Here is a 14,984-nt window from a genome sequence, read left to right as displayed (position 1 = left end):
TTTGAAGACACAGGTTAAATACATTTACATTTTTCCTTTTGTACTTTCTGAGTAATCTATGTTTTCTCCCTGGTGGTGGGGAGGGCGTCAGCGGTTCTGGTTGATACTTTGGTCCTTGTGTTTCTGTGCTGTTTGGTTTTTTAATGTCTGTGGATCTGTGATTGTCCATTCTAATTACGATTTAAGAACTAGATTGGTAATATTTGTAGTCTGTAATAATAAAAAACGCATAACTGAGATGCACGTACTAGCCCAATAAACCATGAAGTGTTACTAGTGTCCTCATTCTGAAGAAACGGAGGCACAGAGAGGTTACGTCATTTGCCCACGGTTGCATAGTTAGAAGTGGAAGAGTTGGGTGCAGAGTCAGTTGATCTGCCTCTAGAGTGCACGCTCTTCATCACTGCCTTGCTTGTGTGGGTCTCTTCCACAGCAGGCCCCTCTGGGGGAGGGCTGCCTGGAGCTCTGTGCCGCCAAGGGGGCCTTTGTGATAGCTCGGCTTTATCTCGGGGTGTGCTTGAGAGGAACAGACAGATGACTCTGCTTTGCCAAAAAGAAGATTTGATTCTGTAATGAATACTCCACTGGGAACTTTGCACCTCCAGGCAGATTATCCGGCTGTTTTAGAAAGATGTTCACTGGTAGTAGGAGCTGGTAGACAAATACCTCTCTCTACTCTGTTACTTGTGCACCTGAAAAAGGTCTCTTCAATATTTTTTTCAATGTTTTATCAGGAAAAGTCTAAAACTTACAGGACTATTGAGCAAATAACCCAGCAAATTCTCATATACCTTCTACTTGGATTTTGTAGCTGTTAACATTTTGCTATATTTGCTATGTCTGCACGTAAATGAGGGATTTTAATTTGAAGTATTTCAAAGTTTTAGATTTCATGGTACTTTACCCCTATATTCTTCCTCCCCTCCCCCTCCAGAAACATTAAAACAATGGAATTTTATTTTGTTGAAAAACTCGAGTTTACAAATATTTAGTAAATGAAGAGCAAACACTTCATTTTCCTATCCAATAACTCTTATGAAAAAATCATTAGTAAATAAATATCTGTGAACAGATTAAGGATAAGGCAGACTGGATAATAAGCCACCCCTGATGCTCACACTCCCTGCATGTGACTCACTCTAACAGGGTGAAGCTGGCACTGGAACTAACTGAACTCTTATGATATGGGCATTGAATCTCATTCTAATCAGTCAAATAAGCCCAATGATAAGTATTTATTTTTTGCTCATCATGGGCAGTAAACTATACACATTTTATTGAAGGAATACTTTGATAAAAACACTTATTTAAGTTACATTGTGCATCACAACTATAAAAATGTCTTCAACAGTTCCATTTAACCACCATTACCTCTATATTCTTTTTTTTTGAAAACTTTATTTTTATTTTTAAAATATATTTTATCTTTTTTTTTTTTTTTTTTTTTTTTTTTTTTTTTTTTTTTTTTTTACAGAGAAGAAGGGAGAGGGATAGAGAGTTAGAAACATCAATGACAGAGAAACATCAATCAGCTGCCTCCTGCACACCCCCTACTGGGGATGAGCCCGAAATCAAGGTACGTGCCCTTGACTGGACTTGAACCTGGGACCTTCAGATCTCAGACTGACACTCTATCCACTGAGCCAAACCGGCTGGCTAGGGTGTATATTCTTAAGGAGGCATTCTCTCCTAAAAATAAGACCTTCTATCTCACCATAATAACATTATGACAGCTAAGAAAATGATCAGTAATTTCCCTAATGTCATTTAATATACAGCTCTTATTTAAATTTCCCTAGTCACTCCAAAATATTGTATAACTTTTTCTTAATCAAAAAGCTTTTCTTAAAAATATATATTTTATTGATTTTTTACAGAGAGGAAGAGAGAGAGATAGAGAGTTAGAAACATCGATGAGAGAGAATCATCGATCAGCTGCCTCCTACACATCTTCTATGGGGGATGTGCCCGCAACCGAAGTACATGCCCTTGACCAGAATCGAACCTGGGACCTTTCAGTCCACACACGGACGCTCTATCCACTGATCCAAACCAGTTTCAGCAATCAAAAAGCTTTTTAACTAAAGTATGAATTGTGTGTATTTCTGTATGCAAATGTGTACAGATTGATGTATCATCAAAAAGTGAATACACCTGTGTAACCTAGTTCCATTAAAAAAACACAACATAGGGTCCAGTCAAGGTTCAGTCATTTCCTTTGATTATTGTGTCTTTAGTGTTCTAAAACACTCTTTTTTTATGAAGAGATAAGTCACATCGGTTTATTTCTTCTTCTTCCCTCTCTCTTTTTCCTCTTCTCTTTCTCCTCTTCCTCCTCATTTCTTTTCTTCTTCTTTTTCATTTCCAGAAGAGTGTTCCAGGAGGCCCAGGAGGCCCACGTGGCCCAGGGACCCAGGTGGCCCACGAGGCCCAGGCTTCTTACAGAGTAGCTTTATGTGTCCCAGAATGTCACCTGCACCACTTTCTGTTGATCAGACAAGTTCCTACGGCCAGCTTAGAATCAAGGGGAAGGGAAATAGAAATTGGACTTTATCTCTTTTCCTTCCTTTCTTTTCATTTTTGTTTAATTTTATGTGTGATTTTTAAAATTTTTGATAAAATACACATAAAATAAAAATGACCATTTTTGCCATTTTGAGTGTACAGTTCAGTGGCATTATGTGTATTCACAGTGCTGTATAGCTATCACCACTATTCATTTTTTGAATAATCCCCAATAAAATCTCTGTACCCATTCAGCAATAATTCCCTTCCCCCCTCCCCAACTGACTACCATCCTACTGTTTGTCTCTATGAATTTGACCTCATCCTATATAATAAAAGTCTAATATGCTAAGTGTCCAGTCGTCCATTCAACCAATCAAAGCGTAATAAGCCAATGATATGCTAAGGCCGCTCAACCGCTAACTGTGACGTGTACTGACCACCAGGGGGGCAGTCGACTGGTCGACCAGTCACTATGATGTGCACTGACCACCAGGGGGCAGACGCTCCGACAGGAAGGTTAACTTGCTGCTGGGATCCAGCCCATCAGGAATGAGCGAGCAGGCCGGACACACCCTGGAGCCCTTCTGCAATCCCTCCCCTTGGACTAACCTCCCGCATCTCTCTCCAGTCCCAATTGTGCATTGGTGGGGTCCCTTGGCCTGGCCTGTGCCCTCTCACAATCTGGACTGAGGGACCCTCCATCCCCCGAGTGCATGAATTTCGTACACTGAGCCTCTAGTATAAGTATAATCCTCCTCTGTGTCTGGCTTATTTCATTTAGCATACTGTTCCCAAGGTGCATTCCCATTGTAGTATGAGTCAGTGCTTCCTTTTTAAGACTGGAGAATATTCCATTGTATGTATTGGACTTCACATACAGTGTGAACAGCTTGTGAATACAGAGAGAGAAGGACTTCATGGCAGACATGTTCGGAGGTTGTTCTCAAGAGCTGTGATCTTCATTGTTGGGGAATCATAAGGTCTGACTCTTTAACCTGCTGAGTTAACAGCAGAGAAGAGGCCAGAAGCAAGACCAGAACACAAATTAGAGAAGTACAAAGAAAAGGAGAAAAGGAATAATGGAGTAAAGAGAGTATTAAGAAGCATATATCAGCAGTTTTGTTTAAACCTAACTTTCTGTTTTCTTCCTTATCTTCAAATCCAACTTTCCTTCTGCCAGCCGATTCCTGAGGGTCATACCGGCCCACATTCCTGACCCTTCCACCTGATTTGTATAGCAGATCTGGTGTGTCATGTCATCCTTTGATTACTTTAAGATTCCCATTCGGATATTAGTCTCCTGGTAGCAGTCGCATTCCTGACAAGAACATGTTAATTTAGGGATGGCAGAGCTAAGCTGTGTTGGGGAATTATAGAGCCAGACAGGTGAAGGACCTCCCCTTTTTTCTTACGCCCTGATTGCTTAGCTCATGAGAAAAGTCACTTTCCCTAAGAAATGAGGGGTGATGAGCCGAAAGGGAGCCCTGGGAGATGAAAGGTGGGGGAGGGGAGGAAGAGGAGTTGCAAGAGATCAGGGCGAAGAGCCCTGGTAGGACAGAATTTCCCCCCCCCCCTCTCTCTCTCTCTCTCTCTCTCTCACACACACACACACACACACACACTCGTACGGAGACGGGAAGTAACCTCTGAGACCTGTACATTTTCACCAGAATTAATGACTCATTTTGAAACTGTTCTTTAACTGATGAAGATTTGTGTCTGTCTTTGGTGGAGAGAGGAAGAAGCCTTTCCCATTGAAAAAGTGATTGGAAATAAATGTTCCCATATTTTAAACACTTTAACTCCAGGACAGGCACAACCTGAGTAAATCTGACACTTAGCGTCTCTGAGAGGAAAGGGAGACAGCTGGTTCTGTGTGCAGCAGTGGGCCTGTGCTTGGCTTGCCGGCCAGAAGCAGTCTGAATGTTGGTGATACGCCTGCCAAGTTTCTGGGAGTAAGGTGTCACGGGAGTAAGTTCTCTTCGGATCTGAGGATTAAAGCCACACAGGCAAACCAAGTCAGTGCCTGAGTGAGCTCCCAAACAGGTTCTAAGCAGCCAGAATCTGGGCTTTTGAGTGACTGATTTATTATGTTTTGTGGTTTCCATGGTGCTGGGGGGGGGGTCAATCAGAAACATTCATTTTCGCTCAACTACTTCAGAAAAGCATGGTGTCCTGTCCTCACTCACCTCCCCAGTGTCATTGTGTTGTGTTCAGATAACTTTGCTCAGAATTCCCCATTTTTATGGTTCAAGTTATTGCTCGAAGTATGCCACTGTCTATTCTCCTGTTGTTGGATATTTGGGTTTTTATTTTTTTTGGTCTAATATGAATAAAGGTGTTGTAAATAGCTTCTGTAAGTCCTTTTGTGGGCAGTTGCACTTATTTCTCTGGTCTATTTTTAGGAGTGAAATTGCAGGTCATATTTTTAAAAATTAAAATTGTATTTTTAGAATAGTTTTAGATTTACAGAAATTTTGTAGAGATAGTACAGAGAGGTTCTATATTTTAATACCCAGTCTCCCCTATTATTTTTTAAATCTTTACAGTTGAGAGTGTTACCAATGACCCCCCTTTTTCAGCTTTCCCTATTATTGACACAATGAATGAGTTCATGAGTCACAATTAATGAGCCAATATTGATACATCATTATCAACTAAAATGTATGCTCTCCAGGTTTCCTTAGCTTATACCTAACGTCCTTTCTCTGTCCAGGATCCCACCCAGGACACCTTGTTACATTTGTTGTCATGTCTGAGAAAGTTTCTTAGACTTTCCTTGATTTCGATGTTCTCCACTGTTTTGAGGAGTCCTTGTCAGGCACTCGGTAGAAACATGCCTCAGTTGAGATTGTCGGCTGTTTGTTTTCATGAACAGACGGAGGTTATCATGAATGTTGGGGAGGAAGACTACAGAGGTAGAACACCATTTTCATCGTATCATGTGAAGGGTGCATACCACCAACAGGACGTATTAGTGATGTTAACCTTGGTCACCTGGTCGATACTGTGTTTGTCAGGTTTCTCCCCTGGAAGTTACTTCTCCTTGTTCCTTTTCAGTCCACATTTATGGTGTAGGGAGTTGAGGGTAGAGTATCCCCATCAATTATTTGGAATTCCTCTGCATGGGAGATTTATATTTAATTTCTAAGCAATTGAAATACAGTTTTCTAAAGCAGTGGTATGTTTTATACCCAGACAGGAGATGTCTGAGTGTCCGTGTGCTCCTCATTCTCACCAACACTTAACTGTTGTCCACCTTTTTTATTTTAACCATTCTTGTTGGTGTAAAGTGGTATCTCATTATAGTTTTAATTTGCATTTATGATCATTAATGATGTTGACACCTTTTCATGCGCTTATTGGCCAGTTTATCTTCTTTTGTTAAATACATATTCCAGCCTTTTGCCCAATTTTGTTTGTTTGTTTGTTTTAGCTAATGGCAACATGCCTAGGGCAGGGAGGGGTAGGGGAAGGAGAAAGCATCTGCCCAATTTTTACTTTGGGTTTCTGTTTTAAGCTGAGGAGTAATGAGTATATTCTGGAAAAGATTCTTTGTTCAACATAGGCATGATATATTTTCTCCCAGTCTGGGGCTTGCCTGTTGACTCTTTAAATGGAGTCATTTGATGAGCTGGACTTAAGATTTTAATGATGCAGTTTTGGGTCTAGCGTTGGGTGATGGACTCTCACCCATTCTATATCTGCTGCTGCTAAGCCTTAGTCATGAAGATTAGTGGTGTGCTTTCTTTTCAAAAGCCTCTGATGATGTGGTAGATACAGCAGTGGTTACTGGTGCCGCTTTGTCTGACCGCTGATTGGGAGAAGGGATTGAGGGGCAACAGAGGGAAATTCCAGTCTTATCAGGAGAGGTGAAGCCTGAGTCACACAGAACTGGGCAAGGGCTCATCTCTATTTTCACGTGTCTACTACAGTTTCTGGCTAATAATGGCTCTGAGCTTCTTGATTTCCCTGGGTCCCATTTATATTCTAGAATTCTCCATTTGTCTACTTATCATTGATTCTGCAAACCTCAGGAAAAATAACAACGGCTCAAGGAGAACATCACTATTGCTTATTGCATTGCACAGATAAAAGACAGGGGCAGAACTCCCTTATCTGAAAAGGGGAGCGGGGAGGAAATAGGGACATGACATTATTGAGAACATTTGAAAGGCACTGGCATTCCTGAGCATATTTTACGCATTCTAAAAAGTAGGGGGAAGTTTTTAAAACTAAAACCATGGTCTGACTTTTAAAAAATAATGCTTCTTCTAGGAAGAGAAGGTGAGTTTGTTTTATTCAGAGAAAACCCTCTCTGTGTCTAGCTGCCATCTTTTTCTAACCGCCTATTTTCTTGCCATTTCAGGTCAACCTCTTTGTGCTGCTCTCCGTGGTGTGTGTCCTCTTAAACCTAGCCGGGTTCATCCTGGGCTGCCAAGGGGCCCAGTTTGTGTCCAGCGTGCCCAGGTGTGACTTGGTAAGCAGTCCCGAAACGCCACCGTGCACCGGGCTGACCCTGCCTGTCCGGCTCCCATTGGGTGCCGGTGTTTAGCTGGCAGCATGGATCCACCAGGCAGCTCCTAAAGTGAAACCTGACGTTGGTAAAAGGAAGCTGTCTGCTCATTATTTCACTCAGGCTGTCAGTTATTTTGTTCTGGGCAGGAGCCAGCCAGCAGGATCCCAAACCCCAGTAATTCAGTGCATCATTAGTTGACTGGTAGATTGACTGTCAGTATCTATCTGCTTTCATCTAAAGAGGAAAAATGGGTATTATCAGAATACAAGTCAGCAGGCCTTCACCTACAACCTTTGGAGGCCAAAGGTGTTTCAGATTTCAGAGTTTTCCCCCCAACTTTTAGAAGATAAATGTGACGTATAGACTATTTATTCTGTAGTACCCTCGTGCAATCTGGGACAGCGGCTGTAAGAGAAACTTTCAAGGTTTCAGAATTGAGTATAAGAGGTTGTGGACCTGTACCATCTCTGAACTTTTCAAAAATATTTTTGTATAGTTATTTTTTTGTGGGTCTGGTTTTATTTTTCTTGAGTAAACACACACACACACACACACACACACACACACACTCACACAGGTTATGAAATAAATGTATGTCTAACTTCTTAAAAAAATCTTCTTAAATAAATACATTTAATTTAAAATATATAGCAGTTCCTGTAATAAAGCGCTTCCGCTCACATTTCTCCAGTGACCCTCCTCCAGCAACAAGTGTCTGTCATTTTTTGCCAGTCTCCTGGGACTGAAGTGAGAGCTCCTCCTTACTTTAGTTGGCAGTTCCTTAGCTGCTAAAGATGCATTGCCACTTTTTAGTCAGTTCCCAGAAGATTCTGATGTGCAGCGAGGGCTGAGAACCACAGTACTGGTTGATGGCGGGAGGAAGGAGTGCTAACAGCCAATGTCAAGGTTGAAGAATGAATGTTGTTCACTTAGGCTTGGGGAAAGGTAGGTGGGTAGGTTAAAGAGATTGAGGAGAAGCTAGGTACGTTTTTAGAAACCTGGGGCAGAGGAGAGGTGAAGGATCAGGACCAGGAGAACATGGTTGTCTAGAATCATTTTGCACAGAGCCTTCGGGTTTCTCCATCTGGGCATAGTCATTGATATTCATTATTATTTGCAGAATGATTAAACTTTCAAATAGTCTTGTTTAAAGGGATTAACGTTCATACATCTGGAAAATTTTGCCGTCCACACTGGCTCACCCCAAAGGTTTCTGTATATTTGAATGTCGGGCGTTGTGTGAATAATGCAGCTGTGTGTGTAGCCCATATAGGCCTGGCTTCTCTCTTAGCGGAATGCCTTGTATCAAGAATGGACTTGTGGGAAGAGAGGACTTTATAAAATGACGTCTTACCTGAGGGAGATATAATCCTTTGATAAGATCTTGAGAATTACAGAAGCACAAGAAATACTGTGTGGTGTTGGAAACAGTGAGCTGGGGTCCTGCGTGGGGAGGAGAGGCCTTGTGTACGTGGGCAGAATGGAGACACGCACAGAATGTATCATCTCTGTTCGCTGCCTGTTTGTTACTACTAAACAGTGCTGCCTGCACTGAAACAGGAAGCTCCCAGCTGGAGACTTTAAAGGAGGAAGACCTTTGAGAGTAATATTTCCCTGCAGAATTTAATTATGGGAGTGGGACCAAGAGACAGCCACTGATCCCCAAGAGGAAAGGAAAGTTCCAGCCCGCATAGACTCAGCCTGGAGAAATCTTGTCTGAATAGCCACCGTGGTTTTCCCTTCGAAGGCAGGAATGTAGGATGCATCTTCAACATTGTGAGAATGGAAGAATTCACATACAGACAGCTCAGTGCCTGTGTGTGTGTGTGTGTGTGTGTGTGTGTGTGTGTGTGTGGTGGGGTGTGAACTTGGGTGTGAGGACATTGCTGAGATCGTCTCTGTGGACAAACGAGGAAAGGAAAGAAACCAAATGGGAATGAATGGACAGATGATGGAGTCCATCAAGGTAACTGTGGCTGTTAATTATTTGTATCACAGGCAGCATTTACGTTAAAATCCGGGCATCAGTGTTTGATATAATAATGCATCCCTTTCAATGTGGTTTCAGGACAAGGAATCCATGGAGTTTTGGAGGAGGCAAAACTAATCTGTGTCGAAAAAAATCAAACACTTGGTTGCCTTAAGAAGGGTGTGGGCGGGGATTGATGGGGAAGGGGCATACTCTCATGGTCACGCTGTCTGTGTTGATAGGGTTTGGGTTACACAGGTAAATGCCTTACTCAACATTCCTCAAATGGTATGCCTAACATTTGTGTATGCAAATTTTGTGTGTATATAAATTTGCAAAAAAAGAAAAACTATAACCAAACAAAAATAAAAAGTGTAATCCAGTAGTAGAATTTTTCCTTTAGCTTACTAGTCAAATTTTTCCTAATTTTCAAAACTATCATGAAATTTATTACTGTGGCTAGAGGGTAAAAATCTTCATTCAATAAGAAACTTTTTTTTTTTTTTATCAGTGAAGTTATCACTTCAAATAATTAAAACATTGAAGATGTAAACTAAGAGATCTCTTTGAGTGCACAGGGTTTAGGGCTGCTGTTCACCAAAATGTACCATCTGCTTGTTACAGGCACACAGTAAACTGAGCTTCCTTTCCCTCTTGGAGTTAGGTGGGGACAAATTAGGCAAAGTGCTGAGTGTCATCGCCAAGAGGAAGATTTATGCTAGGGTTACCAGATTTAGCAAATGAAAACACCGGACAGGACATTAATTAAATTTGTATGTAAAATAAACAGCCAATAGCGTATACTATAAACATGTCTCATGTGATATTTGGGACATACTTATACTAAAAAATGGTCTATTATTTTTTTTCAAATTTAACTGGGTGTCTTCCAATTTTATCTGACAACCCTACTTTAAGCGCCAATGTGCAATTTATCTTGTGTTCTCCATTTCTCTGGCACAGCAATGATTAATCCTGAGATGGTAGATACTCTATCAACCTGGGTCTCTAAGTTCATTTGATGAGCAGAGCCCCCTGCTGACCTAAATGGACATGTGGTATGTTCAAGAAATAACCTTGTTTGGTTAAGCCACTGGAAATTGGGGGCTGGTTGTTAGCACAGCATACCAGAGCTTGTCCTGACTGATACAGACTCTGCCTGATCCGAAACTCTGCCTTATCTCATTCTGTAGGATTGGTGCTCATGGTGTAGCCTGTGTATTTTTTTTTATTTTTATTAATGATGCAATTATTATTCTGCCTTTTTCCCCTTAAGGTGGACTTAGGTGAAGGCAAGATTTGCTTTTGTTGTGAAGAATTTCAACCAGCCAAATGCACAGACAAAGAAAATGTCTTGAAGCTCTTCCCGGTTCAGCCTTGTAGCGCAGTGCATCTTCTACTTAAGGTATTCTGGACGAATTCCATATCCCAGCAATAAAAACACGATAGAGCCCCGAAAAAGCAAAGTTACTTGTTATCGCCCTCAAATAATTGTGTTGCTGAAAACAGATGTGAACAACCCCTCATCGGTGACTCAGAGACTGGAACACAGAGTCACATATTATTGTGTGTCTCTTACATTGTGTGTGGACGGCTTTCTTTGTGTTCAAGAATTATAAAATAGTAAAAAAATGTAAAGGAGTATACACACCCACACATACACACACATGAGGTAGCTTTCAGCAAACCCTTTAAATTGCTTGCCCATTTGCCATTGTTCTGATGCTCCTAGCTAGGTGTAAGTGAGTCTTGTGGGCTGTTGAGTGCTATTGTTCTGGGACATACACTTAGGAGAGATATTGGCCAGAAGACACAGGAGAAATTCAAGCACCTTACCTCTTGTTTAATAGGGAACAACTATTATATAATAAGCAAAAGAGATTAAAACCAAATGAACCCAGTTGAAGACGAATACAAAATTAATCTTAATAAAGGTTATTAACCTAATAAGGGGGTTGGATAAAAAATGATGTCCTGCCTTAAGGCCCATCAGCCCAGGGAGTGACAAGATCAGTTGGTGAGCTGGGAGGCACTAGCGTTTGGCTACCACTCATGGCTTTCTTTCCTTAGAACTTTGTTTGGAGTTTGTGTTGGGGGGAGGAGGAATCTCTGGGCAGAGGAAGAAGCTGCCAGCTCTCTGGATTATGCAGGATGTAAAAACGGCTTCTTTCTTTGGCTTCTGGAGTTTTGGTGGCTGAGTCACCCCCAAACTTCCTGAGCCAGGACTTAGCGTAGGGAAAGCCCCACTGAGGAGCCAGGACTGTGGCAACAAAAACTTGGAATCGCCTTTGCTGCTATTCTGAGATGCATGCTCCGAGGAGAGAAGCCCTATTTACACCCGGGCGGCCTGCCCCCTCCCTTGTCCTAGTTGTGTGCCCTGGGCAGCGCTGCCAGCAGCTCCTGAAATAGAAGCAGCGGCCACAGATGCAGCGGCAAGCTGTCCAGGGGCAAGGCTGTGGGAAGGGGAGGCTGGGAATTGATGCCACTGGAAACTCCAACTTCAGAAGAGAAACTCACTGCTTTCCTGAAGGGAGTGTTTCCAGACAGGGTCCTGGTGCTTGCAGAGGGAAATCGTGTAGTATCTGGTCTTTCTGGGACAGGAAGCTCCTGAGATACATTTTTAAATTATTTTAATCATTGTGTGAATCACAATAATTACAGCATTAAAAAATTCTCACCCAAGGATATGTTCACTGATTTTAGAGAGAGAGGGGAAAAAGAGAGAGAGAAACATCAATTGGTTTCCTCTGTACCCATCCCTACTGGGGATAAAACCCGCCACCTAGGTATGTGCCCCAACTGGGAAATCGAACCCAGAACGTTCTGGGTGTAGGATGCTCCAACCCACTGGGCCACCTGGCTGGGCATCACCAGCATTTTGGGGGGCCTTTACTGTGTAATTTCTTTTCATGAATTTTCTAATGAGAATTCTCCTATGGGGACAGTGTTATTCATTCTTTTTACACGTGTTTATATTGCACCTGGTCATCTGCTTTCAAGGACTCTCTGTTTCCTTGTCCTAGAAAGTCCTCTTTGCGCTGTGTGCCTTGAACGCCCTGACCACCACTGTCTGCTTGGTGGCCGCTGCCCTTCGCTACGTCCAGATCTTTGCGGCCAGGAGGTCCTGCAGCGTAAGTCCCTGTGCGGTGGCACCGCCGCTGTGGTTCTGCGGAACTTTCCTGGGCAGATTGCTTCTCTCCCCGAGCCTCCTCTCGGGGTGCAGGCTGCTGACTAATGCGGTGTTGTTTCGCTAGGATGAATCCCAGATTTCCGCCGAGGAGGTGGAAGAGCAGGGACGCATCCCAGACCCCGACGACTTCGTGCCGCCGGTGCCTCCCCCCTCCTATTTCGCCACGTTTTACTCGTGCACGCCCCGGATGAACCGCAGGTCCGTCCCTAAGCCCCACCTCACCCGGCTCTCTGGGGGGTGCTCTTAGTTTTGAGGACTGGAGCTCTGGACTTTTCTCCTAAATCTGGACAGGTTGTGCTATTTGGGGGATTTAAAAATTTTCTCTCTCTCTCCCTTTCCCTTTCCCTTTCTCCCTCTCCCTCTCCCTTTCTCCCTCTCCCTCTCCGTTTCTCTCTCCTCTCTCTCTCTCCTCTCTCTCCTCTCTCTCTCTCTCTCTCTCTCTCTCTCTCTCTCTCTCCTCTCTCTCTCTCTCCCCCTCCCTCCCTCCCTCCCTCCCTCCCTCCCTCCCTCCCTCCCTCTCCGTTTCTCCCTCTCCGTCTCCCTCTCCCTCTCCCTCTCCCTCTCCCTCTCCCTCTCCCTCTCCCTCTCCCTCTCTCATAAACTGCATGAAACCAAAGAAAAGTCAGACCTTGACACACACACACATTCTCTCTCTCTCTCTCTCTCTCTCTCTCTCTCTCTCTCTCTCTCTCTCTCTCTCTCTCTCTCTCTCTCTCTCTCTCTCTCTCTCTCATAAACTGCATGAAACCAAAGAAAAGTCAGACCTTGACCTAAGGATATACTTTTTCAATTTCAATTAGCTTCCCAGGAAAACTGACACCCAGGGAGATAACGGCTGTAATTTGACATGATTGAGAGCTGCGTTGCCTTGGAAACGCGCTCAGTTAGGCCAAATTGATGTTCATTATAACACCATCAGCAGGTCCCCAAATCATGCAGTTCTTCCCAGCCATTAAAAAGTGATGAATTATTAATCAATTCTCTCTGGTCTAGAAAAAAAAATAGACACTAGGCTTACTGTCGTTTTCAAATTCTAGCTCCAAATTTGATTGTTTCCTTTTTCTCTTCATATATATATATATATATATATATATATATATATATATCTCCTCACCCCAGGATATTTTTCCATTGATTTTTAGATAATGGAAGAGAGAGGGAAAGACAGAAATATCAATGTGAGAGAAACACGTTGGTTGCCTTTTGCACACAACCCGACTGGGGCCCGGGCTGGGGAGGAGCCTGCAACCCAGGTATGTGCCCTTGACCTGGGAAACTTCGGTCCACAGACTGACCCTGTTGTACCCACTGAGCCAAACCAGCTAGAGCTGATTATCTGTTTCTTAACTCTCAGGAATTATTATTTAAAGAATGAAATGCTGTAACCCTTCCTCTGATTGTTACCAGGTGCTAGAATTGTAACTCTCTAAGAAATGACTTTATTCAACAAACATTTAATTCATTCTGTGGCTTACTAACTAATCACTGTGCTGAGTTATTGAGATCCAAAATGAGTGAGATCCACTCCCTCTGCATACGGAGGAGCTCACAGCCCAGGCCCTGCAGAGTGCGTGTGCTTAGGACCCAGGAAGTGGCGCTCAGAGGAGAGGATTTACATGCCCGAGGAGGAAGGACCCTGCCCTGGTGGGCCACAGGGAGCTTGAAGAGTCAGCGGGTCAGGGTTGGCGTCCTGGACAAGGTGATCTTAAGCTGAACTTAGAGGATAAACAAAATATATTTGAGCTTCCAAAGAGAAGCTCTGAATTCTACAGAAAGATGAGTGTCTGTAGCTTGATAGTCAGAGGTCCAAGAATTTTAAATTTTTAATCTCTGAAGTACAGGTGGAAGGTTGTCACATTTGGTGCCAGGCATGGTTTTTGGAAATCCATTTTCTAGTGCTTGAGGCAGCCAAACGTGACCCTGGAACAGGCCGCCAAGGGGAGCTAACTCCAGATGCTGTTCATGCTCTCTTCCTGTGTTAGAGTTACACCTAAACCCCACCCCCAGACCCCTGCCTGGCCACCTACCTAGGTGGAGGTAGAGATGACCACTGAGCCAGAGCAGGAGGATGCTAGCGGGTCAGATGGGCTGGGGTGGCCCGAGGAACTGAACCCTTGAAGCTTCAGGGGCCAAGACAGCCTCCTTAGTCTCTTAGGAAATGAGCCCAGAATTATAGGGGCCATAGAGACAGCCACAAAACCCGTATTCTTTGTGCACGTTAGGTCACATTTGCTAAAAGCTGAGCCCAATCTCAGGTTGCTTGCAGAGGGCTCATGGGAGGGTAAGCTGCCTGGCGTTTCATGGTGTGGGCGAGAAAAGCCCTCTTCAGAAGACTTCCTTGGCCCTTGAGGCCATGGGTGAGCGCTGGGTTGACCCAAGAAGTGGCCACAGACAGATTTAGTTTCCTGTAGCAGCAGAAAGAGAGAGTGACTCATGTGGGCTTGGGTTTGGAGGTATGCCTGTGGGGCAGCCCCCCTCCTCCCCTCCCCTCTCTTCTCCTCCCTTTCTTTCTGTCCTCCCCCCTGCTCCTCCACAGTCATGTGAGCAGGGTAGGCATTGCCACTCTTGGAGGAGGGTATACATGCATCTCTGGATCTGTCCCTTTGAGTCCCGAGACAGCCCCTGGCCAAATGTAGTTTGGAAGAAGACAGGCACACTTCACATCAAGGGCATTGCTATTCAGAACTTTCTGGAAGGAACGTAGGGGGAGGAGGTTCAAGCAAAACAGGCTGGTGAGGAAGAAGACACTGCTGGGCCCGCACCATGTGCCTGGAGCCTAGAGCACATCTCCACGGGAA

At 43.7% G+C, this 14,984-nt stretch overlaps 1 protein-coding gene across 4 annotated transcripts in view; it reads left to right on the top strand.

The window, feature by feature from the left end:
* The window catches only part of FAM189A2 (family with sequence similarity 189 member A2), a 53,139-nt gene that overhangs the window by 23,524 nt on the left and 14,631 nt on the right, over positions 1–14,984 (top strand). For 3 of the 4 annotated variants that reach the window (XM_045580138.1, XM_036433847.2, XM_045580140.1), the window contains 4 exons: positions 6,878–6,988; positions 10,273–10,401; positions 12,020–12,127; positions 12,251–12,384. In XM_045580138.1, coding sequence (XP_045436094.1) covers positions 6,878–6,988; positions 10,273–10,401; positions 12,020–12,127; positions 12,251–12,384 — 482 coding nt within the window. The remainder of the gene's footprint in view (positions 1–6,877; positions 6,989–10,272; positions 10,402–12,019; positions 12,128–12,250; positions 12,385–14,984) is intronic. The other variant, XM_045580139.1, reaches the window with a different exon arrangement.

The sequence above is a fragment of the Pipistrellus kuhlii genome, unplaced genomic scaffold, assembly GCF_014108245.1.
Source record: "Pipistrellus kuhlii isolate mPipKuh1 unplaced genomic scaffold, mPipKuh1.p scaffold_m20_p_12, whole genome shotgun sequence".
In the NCBI taxonomy this organism is placed as follows: domain Eukaryota; kingdom Metazoa; phylum Chordata; class Mammalia; order Chiroptera; family Vespertilionidae; genus Pipistrellus; species Pipistrellus kuhlii.
This window is presented reverse-complemented; position numbering and strand designations above follow the sequence as displayed.